The sequence below is a fragment of the Salvelinus sp. IW2-2015 genome, unplaced genomic scaffold (assembly GCF_002910315.2).
Source record: "Salvelinus sp. IW2-2015 unplaced genomic scaffold, ASM291031v2 Un_scaffold4465, whole genome shotgun sequence".
Lineage (NCBI taxonomy): Eukaryota > Metazoa > Chordata > Actinopteri > Salmoniformes > Salmonidae > Salvelinus > Salvelinus sp. IW2-2015.
In genome coordinates this window covers 37,978-48,470 of record NW_019945735.1, presented here as the reverse complement: position 1 = coordinate 48,470, position 10,493 = coordinate 37,978, and the positions used below count along the sequence as shown (strand labels likewise).

General features: G+C 44.9%; 1 protein-coding gene across 1 annotated transcript in view; it reads right to left on the bottom strand.

The window, feature by feature from the left end:
* The window catches only part of ube2j2 (ubiquitin-conjugating enzyme E2, J2 (UBC6 homolog, yeast)), a 15,099-nt gene extending 5,077 nt beyond the window's left edge, over positions 1 to 10,022 (bottom strand). Inside the window, exons 1-5 of the mRNA XM_070441657.1 lie at positions 9,852 to 10,022; positions 8,653 to 8,783; positions 7,485 to 7,525; positions 7,155 to 7,257; positions 1,634 to 1,784 (exon numbers count right to left, since the gene is read on the bottom strand). Coding sequence (XP_070297758.1) covers positions 1,634 to 1,784; positions 7,155 to 7,257; positions 7,485 to 7,525; positions 8,653 to 8,783; positions 9,852 to 9,854 — 429 coding nt within the window. The 5' untranslated portion in view covers positions 9,855 to 10,022. The remainder of the gene's footprint in view (positions 1 to 1,633; positions 1,785 to 7,154; positions 7,258 to 7,484; positions 7,526 to 8,652; positions 8,784 to 9,851) is intronic.
* Between the last annotated feature and the right edge of the window lie 471 nt (positions 10,023 to 10,493).

The window sequence follows — 10,493 nt, the reverse complement described above, 5'->3', positions numbered from 1 at the left end:
TCTCGTTCTTTCTCCCCTCCCTCTCTTTCCCTCCCTCCCTCTCTCTTTCTCCTCCCCTCCCTCCCCTCCCTCTCTTTTCCCTCCCTCCCTCTCTTTTCCCTCCCTCCCTCTCTCTTCCTTTCCTCCCTCTCCTTTCCCTCCCTCTCCTTTCCCTTCCCTCCCTCCCTCTCTCCTTTCCCCCCTCCCTTCCTTTCCCTCCCTCCCTCTCTCTCTTCCCTCCCTCCCTCCCCTCTCACTACATGACTAACAGCTGTCTACACAGCCATTCATCCTAACTATTACATGACTTACAGCTGTCTACAGTCATTCATCCTAACTAATACATGACTTACAGCTGTCTACAGTCATTCATCCTAACTATTACATGACTAACAGCTGTCTACACACAGCCATTCATCCTAATTAATATATGACTAACATTACATTCACATCTGCATTAGAACCTGATAAAATGTCAATAAACAGGACTCTGAGAACATGACCTTTGACCTGCCAACAAGACAACATCTCAGATCTCTCCAGAGATGTTCGATCGGGTTCAGGTCCGGGCTCTGACTTGTCCCGAAGCTGCGTTGTCTTGGCTGTCTGCTTAGGGTCRTTGTCCTGTTTTGAAGGTGAACCGTCTCCCCAGTCTGAGGTCCGGGTTGAGCAGGTTTTCATCAAGGATCTCTCTGTACTCTGCTCGTTTCATCTTTCCCTCGATCCTGACTAGTCTCCCAGTCCCTGCTGCTGAAAAACATCCCCACAGCATGATGCTGCAACCACCATACTTCACCAAAGGGATGGTGCCAGGTTTCCTCCAGACGTGACGCTTGGCATTCAGGCCAAAGAGTTCAATCTTGGTTTCATCAGACCAGAGAATCTTGTTTCTCATGTTCTGAGAGTCCTTTTGGTTGCCGTTTGGCGAACTCCAAGTGGGCTGTCATGTGCCTTTTTACTGAGGAGTGGATTCCGTCTGGCCACTCTACCATAAACGCCTGATTGGTGGAGTGCTGCAGAGATGGTTGTCCTTCTGGAAGGTTCTCCCATCTCCACAGAGGAACTCTGGAGCTCTGTCAGTGACCACTGGGTTCTTGGTCACCTCCCTGACCAAGGCCCTTCTCCCTCGATTGCTCAGTTTGGCCGGGCCAGCCAGCTCTAGGAAGAGTCTTGGTGGTTCTAATCCTGTTTAAGAATGATAGAGGCCACTGTGTTCTTGGGGACCTTCAATGCTGCAGATATTTTTTGGTACGCTTCCCAGATCTGTGCCTCGACACAATCCTGTCTCGGAGCTCTATGGACAATTCCTTCGACCTCATGACTTGGTTTTTCCTCTGACATGCACCGTCAACTGTGGGACCTTATATAGACAGGTGTGTGCCTTTCCAAATCATGTCTAATCAATTGAATTTACCACAGGTGGACTCCAATCAAGTTGTAGAAACATCTCAAGGATGATCAATGGAAACAGGATGCGGCTGACTTAAATTTTGATTCTCATAGCAAACGGTCTGAATACTTATGTAAATACAGTATTTCATTTTTTGTTTATAAATGTACAAAAATKTCTAAAAACCTGTTTTCGCTTTGTCATGATGAGGTATTGTGTGTAGATTGATGAGGATGTTTAAAGTCAGTCATACTAAGGTCAGGAATACCAACTCACAGTGTAGTCAGAGGTCTCGATGCTGCCCAGAGTGGGGCCTTTCTCCACCATGAAGCTGAGCAGACCAGTCAGGATGGTGGAGACGGACCAGGCTGGGTTCCACGTGTCCGGGTGGAAATCAGTGATGGACAGACATAACCTGGGGGAAGGAGACAGACCGCGACACACTCAGTCAGGAGGGGGAAGGAGACAGACCGCGACACACTCAGTCAGGAGGGGGAAGGAGACAGACCGCGACACACTCAGTCAGGAGGGGGAAGAGACAGACCGTGACACACTCCGCCAGGAGGGGGAAGAGACAGACCGTGACACACTCAGGAAAAGACAGCAGGAAATGGATGAAATGATTTAACAGAACACAGTTCCATAGTTTGAACCCTGAGACTAAAATACATCCATTTATGATATGTACTTTAGATCCATGGTGAAGTTTTAATGTCACGAGCACAAGAACAGTGAAATGCCTTTCTGCTCTAAAACCCAACAATGGAGTAAAGGTTGAACAAAAAATATAAAAACATAAGAAAAACACAAAAAAGTAAGTAAGTTACACTAAATATACACAAAAGTATGTGGACACGACTTCAAATGAGTAGATTTGGTTACTTCAGTCACACCCGTTACTGACAGGTGTATAACATTGAGCAAATTTCTGCCCCGCTAGAGCTGCCCCCCGGTCAACTGTAAGTGATGTTAACGTCCCCGGTCAACTGTAAGTGATGTTAACGCCCCCGGTTAACTAAGTGATGTTAACGCCAAGGAGCAACAACAGCTCGGCAACGAAGTGGTAGGCCACACAAGCTCACAGAACGGGACCGCAGAGTGGTAGGCCACACAAGCTCACAGAACGGGACCGCAGAGTGGTAGGCCACACAAGCTCACAGAACGGGACCGCAGAGTGCTGAAGCTCGTGAAAATGATCTGTTCTCAGTTGCTACACTCACTACTGAGTTCCAAACTGCCTCTGGAAACAACGTCAGCACAATCACTGTTCGTCGGGAGCTTCATGAAATGGGTTTCCATGGACGAGCAGCCACACACAAGCCTAAGATCACYATGCGCAATGCAAAGCGTCGGCTGCAGTGGTGTAAAGCTGGGTGGCATTGGACTCTGGAGYAGTGGAAACACGTTCTCTGGAGTGATGAATCGCGCTTCACCATCTGGTAGTCCGACGGATTAATCTGGGTTTGGCAGATGCCAGGAGAACGCTACCTGCCCCAATGAAGTGMCAACYGTTAAGTTTGGTGGAGGAGGCATAATGGTCTGGGGCTGACATTCTAGACTATTCTGTGCTTCCAACTTTGTGGCAACAGTTTCCCGTTTCAGCATGACAAGGCCCCCACGTGCACAAAGAGACGTCCATACAGAAATTGTTTGTCGAGATCGGTGTGGAAGAACYTGACTTGCCTGCACAGAGCCCTGATCTCAACCCCATCTAACATTCCTTTGGAATGAATTGTAACACAGAGTGCGAGCCAGGCCTAAATCGCCCAACATCTCAAGCTGAAAATAATAATTACAATTCCCTTCTCCCCCGACTGTCAATTGCCGAGCTCCAAAGCCCCTCTCACCTCACAGCAGGGCTCTCTCMGATATCTTCATTGTTATTAGCTAATGTCCGTCACGTGATCCGGTCCCTTTTCACAGGCATCACAACTCCGAAGTAGGCTACAAGTGAACACAGAGACGTCGGGAATTCAACAGCACGCGTCCTTATTGAATATGTTAGAACGGTCCACACTGACTTTGTCAGCCAACAAAAAAGTAATCAGTAACGAACAGCACTAGCCTGTCAATCTACTATCCCCCATAGTACAAAAGTTGACCTCTGTGCTGTGTGTGTGTGTGTGTGTGTGTGTGTGTGTATACACATACATACATACACACGATCAAAAGTTTTCGAACACCTACTCATATCTTCTGTATACCTCCCCTACCTTGTCACAACACAACTGATTGGCTCAAACACATTAAGAAGGAAAGAAATTCCACAAATTAACTTTAACAAGACACCTATTCATTGAAATGTATTCCAGGTGACTACCTCATGAAGCTGGTTGAGAGAAAGGGTGGCTACTTTTGAAGAATCTCAACTCTATTTTGATTTGTGTAACACTTTTTTGGTTACTMCATGATTCCATATGTGTTATTTCATAGTTGAGAGGTCTTCACGATTATTCTACAATGTAGAAAAATATWAAAAATAAAATAAAACCCTTGAATGAGTAAGTGTGTCCAAACTTTTGACTGGTACTGTATATGTAATTCAAAGTCTCATTAAAAATTGTATTTACATTTTCAGGTGCCTCTCTCATGTCAACATCTGCAGCCAATACAAATAGGCTATCACGTACAGTTTGACRTGTACGGTAGACTAATTATTTACTTACATTGATGGGTACTGACTTATGAAATATCCTTGTTCGTGTTACTGAGGGAGACGGGGGAATGCAGAAGGTTTACGTTCTGTCAGAACATGTCATTGTCAGACATCAGGGATCCCACGGAAAAGGAGAAGGGCCACAGTCTGGTTTCAGCCGTTGAGTTGTAATTTGAAAACCTTCGTTACACCACAAGTTAATGGGTATCTGTAGGAGGATGTGGTGGTGAATGGTCAATGGTTAATGTGTCGCGGTCTGTAGGAGGATGTGGTGGGGGTGAATTAAGGTTTGATATGAGCCAGGGGCTTGGAACGTTACTAAGTAAAGGTAAGGCATCACATGGTTGTAGTCACTGATTAGGGTGGAATGGGGTCAGAGGTCACATAAAGGGAACAGTTTATTGCCTAGATCACTTAACTTTCTGCAATAAAGATCAAATCCAACTTTATTAGTCACATCCGCCGAATACAATCAAGTGTAGACTTTACATTGAAATGCTTACTTACAAGCCCTTAACCAACAGTGCAGTTCAAGAAGAAGAAAATATTTACCAAGTAGACTACAATAAAAAGTAATAATAAAAAGTTACACAATAAGAATAACAATAATAAGGTTATATACAGGGGGCACCGGTACCGAGTCAGTGTGGAGGCTATATACAGGGGGCACCGGTACCGAGTCAGTGTGCAGGGGTACAGGCTAGTTGAGGTAATCTGTACATGTGGGGTGGGGGCGAAGTGACTAGGTATAGATAACAAACAAACAGCGAGTAGCAGTAGGGGGGGTGTCAATGTAAATTGTCCGGTGGCAATTTTTATTAATTGTTTAGCAGTCTAATGACTTGGGAGTAGAAGCTGTTGAGGAGCCTTTTGGTCCTAGACTTGGCGCTCCGGTACCGCTTGCCGTGCGGTAGAAAACAGTCCATAACTTGGGTGACTGGAGTCTTTGACAATTTTATGAGCTTTCCTCTGAAACCGCCTATTATATAGGTCCTGGATGGCAGGAAGCTTGGCCCCAGTTATGTACTGGGCCATTCGCACTACCCTCTGTAGCGCCTTACGGTCAGATGCCGAGCAGTTGCCATACCAGGCGGTGATGCAACCGGTCAGGATGCTCTCGGTGGTGCAACTGTAGAACCTTTTTGAGGATCTGGGGACCCATGCCAAATCTTTTCAGTCTCCCGAGGGGAAATAGGTTTTGTCGTGCCCTCTTCACGACTGTCTTGGTGTGTTAGGACCATTCTAGTTTGTTGGTGATTTGGACACCAAGAAACTTAAAAACTCTCGACCCGCTCCACTACAGCCCCGTCGATGTTAATGGGGGCCTGTTCGGCCCTCCTTTTCCTGTAGTCCACAATCAGCTCCTTTGTCTTGCTCACATTGAGTGAAAGGTTGTTGTCCTGGCACCACACTGCCAGTTCTCTGACCTCCTCCCTATAGGCCGTCTCATCGTTGTCGGTGCGAACTCTCTTGGTAGATAGTGTGGTCTACAGCTTATCATAATGTACTCTACCTCAGGCGAGCAATACCTCGAGACTTCTTTAATATTATACATCGCGCACCAGCTGTTATTGACATACAGACACACACCCCCCACCCCTCGTCTTACCAGAGGTAGCGTCTCTGTTCTGCTGATACATGGAAAATCCTGCCAGCTCTATATTATCCGTGTCGTCGTTCAGCCACGTCTCGGTGAAACATAAGATGTTACAGTTTTTAATGTCCCGTTGGTAGGATAATCTACCAACGGGACATTGGTAGGTCATCGATTTTATTTTCTAACGATTGCACGTTAGCAAGAAGAATGGAAGGCATTGGGAGTTTGTTCGCTCGCCTCCGGATTCTCAGAAGGATCCACAATCTGCGTCCCCGTTTCCGGCGTCTTTTCTTCACACAAAAGGTGCGGATCTGGGCCTGTTCCAGTGAAAGCAGGATATCTTTCTCGTCGGACTCTTTAAAGGAAAAAGTTTCTTCCAGTCCGCGGTCACTTTTATGATGTCCAGAAGTTATTTTCGGTCCTAAGAGACGTTAGCAGCAACATTATGTACAAAACAAGTAAAAAAATAAGTTACAAACTGAATTWAAAAAAAAAWAATCACAATTGGTTGGGAGAATGTAAAACATCAGCCATGTTCTTCGGTTCTTTCTAAAGATGGAATGTTTATAGAAAAGGAGCGAGTCACGGATACCTTCTTGTTTGAGCTTCTACATGTAAACAGGAAGCAGGAGTATGGATCTGATTTGCAGAATGAGGGACGAGGGACGGCCTTGTATGCTTTTTTTGTGGGTAGAGTAACCGTGGTCTAGGATTTTATCGCCCCCTAGTGGTGAAGGAAGTTGGGCATCACGTTTCTTAATGACGAGGAATTAAAATGGCCAGCAACCAGAACAGCAGTTTTCCTGCTTGTTTACAGCCTCGTACAGTTGGTTAAGTGCCATCTTGTTATTTTTCTTGTCCTGAGGTGGAATTTATACAGCAGTCATGATAACAGATGTAAACTCCCTCAGGAGGTAGAAGGGTCGGCATTTGACCATCAGGTATTCCCGAGACGGGTGAGCAATGGGTCGAGACTTCCACTAAGCACACCATTTATTGTTGATGAAGAGGGAAACCAGTCCTGTCCGCTCGGTGAGAATCCATCGAATTACATTGCCATTTGAGGGTATCTTGTCCAAAACAGCAGAGAATATTGCTGTTACAGTTGGTAGCAAATCCAAAGTCGGAGGTCATGCATCTTATTATCAAGTGACAATAGAATGGAAGGTAGAGGTGGGCTGGTTCTCCCTTTGCCTTAACCTCACCAGAACTCTTYCTCTCTTGTCTCTGTTACGCCGGCGTTTCCTCTTGGACGCCCCGAAAATTGAGGAATTACATAAAGAGCCGAAAGGGCTGATCGCTCGAAGCCGAAAGTCAGGTAAGTAACTGCCGATCTTGACATTCAAAAGTTGTCGGTTATAAAATATAGCAGATAGATTATGAAAATAATGTACAAATAATGTAAAAATAAAACACCAAAAGAACCATAAAAAKCTAAGTTGGGTTGGCACTCACAAAACGGTGGCCATACATTACGGCGCCATCTTCTAGTGCTGTACGTTCACATGCATTCTGGGTCGTTTGATTCTTACCTAGTGTTACACTTAAATCTCCCGTTTGGTGTGGTCATGTAGATGCTGGGTGGTTTAAAGGGGAAGTCCCGAGGGAATATTAATTTGCCATGATAATATCCCCCTGTGGAACAAAAAGACCAAGACATTCAATCACTTAAAAACGGACAATCTAGTATAAAAACAATATTGTCGAAAATGAATCCATCATTCTGAAAATCAAAATCAATCATTCTGAACAATTTAGTCAGACACAGAATTAAAGGACAATATCCCACCGGTTAGTACGGGATCATTTAAAAGTGATATTATTCAGAGAACTGTGAACTTATGTAAAGTGAAATTAAATACCTTCGTATGGGGTCTTCTCAGGACCTCGAACAACATAGTGCCTGGAGATAGAGGGAAGAAAACGCACTTCATGGAAAACACAGTTGAGTACCACTTTAGGAACACAACCAATGACTGATTTAGTTAACAAATATATGTCTACTATTTATTCACACTATAAAGATCCTGTTAGAATTCAAGACATTTATTTTTTCCATAGAGACTTCGGGTGCATCTCAATAGACTAGTGAAGCAGCTTCCTCGCATCCTCCTCCTTCTGGTCTCCTTTCCTTCGTTTACACTGAAGAACTGGTACAAGTACATTCACAGAATGAATTCACCTATCTTCTGTTTTCATATCAGTGCAGATGAAGGAGACAAGGTGACGAGGTGAGGATTGAGGAAGCCGCTCATCACAACAAATGGCCCGTATCCAAAAATCATCTCAGAGTAGGAGTGCTGATTATTGGATCAGATGTGCCCTTTAAGATCATAATGAATAAGATAACATGGACAGGAGGACCTGATCCTAGAGCAGCACCCATACTCTAATACCCTATCAATATATGTGTCTGTGTGAGTGAATGGAGAGAGTGAGTGAGTGAGTGAGTGAGTGAGTGAGTGAGTGAGTGAGTGAGTGAGCGAGTGAGCGAGTGAGCGAGTGAGAGAGTGAGTGAGTGGAGAGAGAGTGAGTGGAGAGAGAGAGAGAGTGGAGAGAGAGAGAGTGAGTGGAGAGAGAGAGAGAGAGAGAGTGGAGAGAGAGTAGAGAGAGAGTGGAGAGAGAGTAGACAGAGAGTAGAGAGAGAGTAGAGAGAGAGAGTGTGAGTGGAGAGAGAGAGATAGAGTGTGAGTGGAGAGAGAGAGATAGAGTGTGAGTGGAGAGAGAGATAGAGTGTGAGTGGAGAGAGAGTGAGTGGAGAGAGTGAGTGGAGAGAGAGAGTGAGAGTGAGTGGAGAGAGAGAGAGTGAGTGGAGAGAGAGAGTGAGTGGAGAGAGTGAGTGGAGAGAGAGAGTGAGAGTGAGTGGAGAGAGAGAGAGTGTGTGGAGGGAGTGGGTGAGTGGAGAGAGAGAGGAGAGAGAGAGAGAGAGAGAGAGAGAGTGTGTGAGTGAGTGAGAGAGAGAGAGAGAGTGTGAGTGAGAGTGTGAGTGAGTGGAGAGAGAAAGAGTGTAGAAAGAGAGAGAGCTCTTACCATTGCAGGATGTTGGATGGTAGGGGTTCAGCACAGATGTAAGGCACAGGGTCTTTCTTTATCCTGAGGTAGTCCTGTTTTAGTCTCTGGGTGGCTGTGGTGGGTACCCTCTTATTCCCGTTGCTGTTCATCTGAGACGACAGACAGACCAGTCCAGACAGACCGTTAGATAACAGGCACCACACATATTGTTAATTAGAAACTACAGTATATCACCCAATTATCTTTACAAAGATTAGACAGTGGTAATGTTTTTCTTTGTGTCAAGGACATAAAGATACTAACTCACACCTAATTATGAGCGGGTGCTTTGGCACCCAAACGATCGTAACAAGCAGGTGTCAAAGTTCATGTTACGGATAATAAAATCTGCCAATATATTTTATGACAAGTAAGCTAAACAAATGTCACTTCTCAAATGTTGACACACACACACTGCTAGACTGTCACATAGTTAACAGCCTGACTGATGGGAGTTAAACGGATTTATTACGGAGCTACTGTAGCTTGGCATCATCAGTAGATGCATTTCATGTTACATGATATCAGATAGTTAATTATCAGTGACAGCTAGTTATCCCGCTTACCAGGAAACAACGCGATTTAAGATCAACTGGCTAACGTTACTTAGCTAGCTACCAAGGAAAGTAAACCAACCGGGGCTTTCTAGCTGTTTCTAATGTCAGCTAGCTAGGTAGAAACACGTCTCCATGGCTTGGTGGCTAACGTTACTTAGCTAGTTACCAATGAAAGTAAACCAACCGGGGCTTTCTAGATGTTTCTAATGTCAGCTAGCTAGGTAGAAACACGTCTCCATGGCTTGGTGGCTAACGTTAGCTCCGACGTGCTGTTCAAAGCACAAAACCAGCTAACTAGCTAGCCAGGATAGCGCGTTACGCGTTGGGTAACCGTAAAATAAACAGCATTTCCAGTGTCTTTCAACGTACTTGGTTCACGGGAAAAACCTTGATTATGGTCAACTGTTAGTTAGTATACTTTGTGATACCTACACAGCCATATGCCAATGTAGACATACTGCTATTTAGCTACGTACCTGGCTAGGTATCTAATGTTAGGTATCTGTCTGGTTAAAGAGACAGCTAATAACGTTACCGCTGCTAACTAAACGTTGCATCGACAGTGAACAGCTAGCCTCTTCTGAAAACAACGATAAACGACTAGATATAATGTATAAACACCATAGAGAAAGCGTCCTCTTTAGAGAACCTGGGTGAAGGTATTTCTTTGTGGAAAGACCAGATGATGAGTCGCGTTTCTGTTGATAAATCCTAAATAGTTGCTAGGAAAACACGGCCGTTGAGGACGCTTCGCCTGTGTAGCGACGTTCTCCTACTTCTGTGGTATGTTGTCGGTGCATGTCGCCCCCTACCGTGTGGGGTGAAAACTGAGGTACTTTAACACAGAAAAACAAGGGAAACAGAGAAAGGGAATAATACCCATATTATCCCCCAAAACAACAACAACTAAAATCAACGTACTCCTTTATTCTGATTCAAATGTCTACTCCGATCCCTACAGGCTCATACAATATTCAGGGTACGGTCTTCAGTGTTCACGCCGGAAATTGCAAAAATTCCCACAACGTTACATTTTACGCTCACAAGACCTCAAATTTGCTCAATGCGCCCCAAATATTTAAGGGGACATTACTTACAGGTCATTCCTGGAACTCTCATATACCCCAGCTTTACATGTTGTCGAAGGAGACTCTTCATCAAATAGCGATAGCGCCGATAGGCTTTCCTCTTTCCATCCATTCATTATTCGGTTCAAGCAAAGTGCTTTAGATTGTCAGCCTCATGACACCTTTTATCGGTACC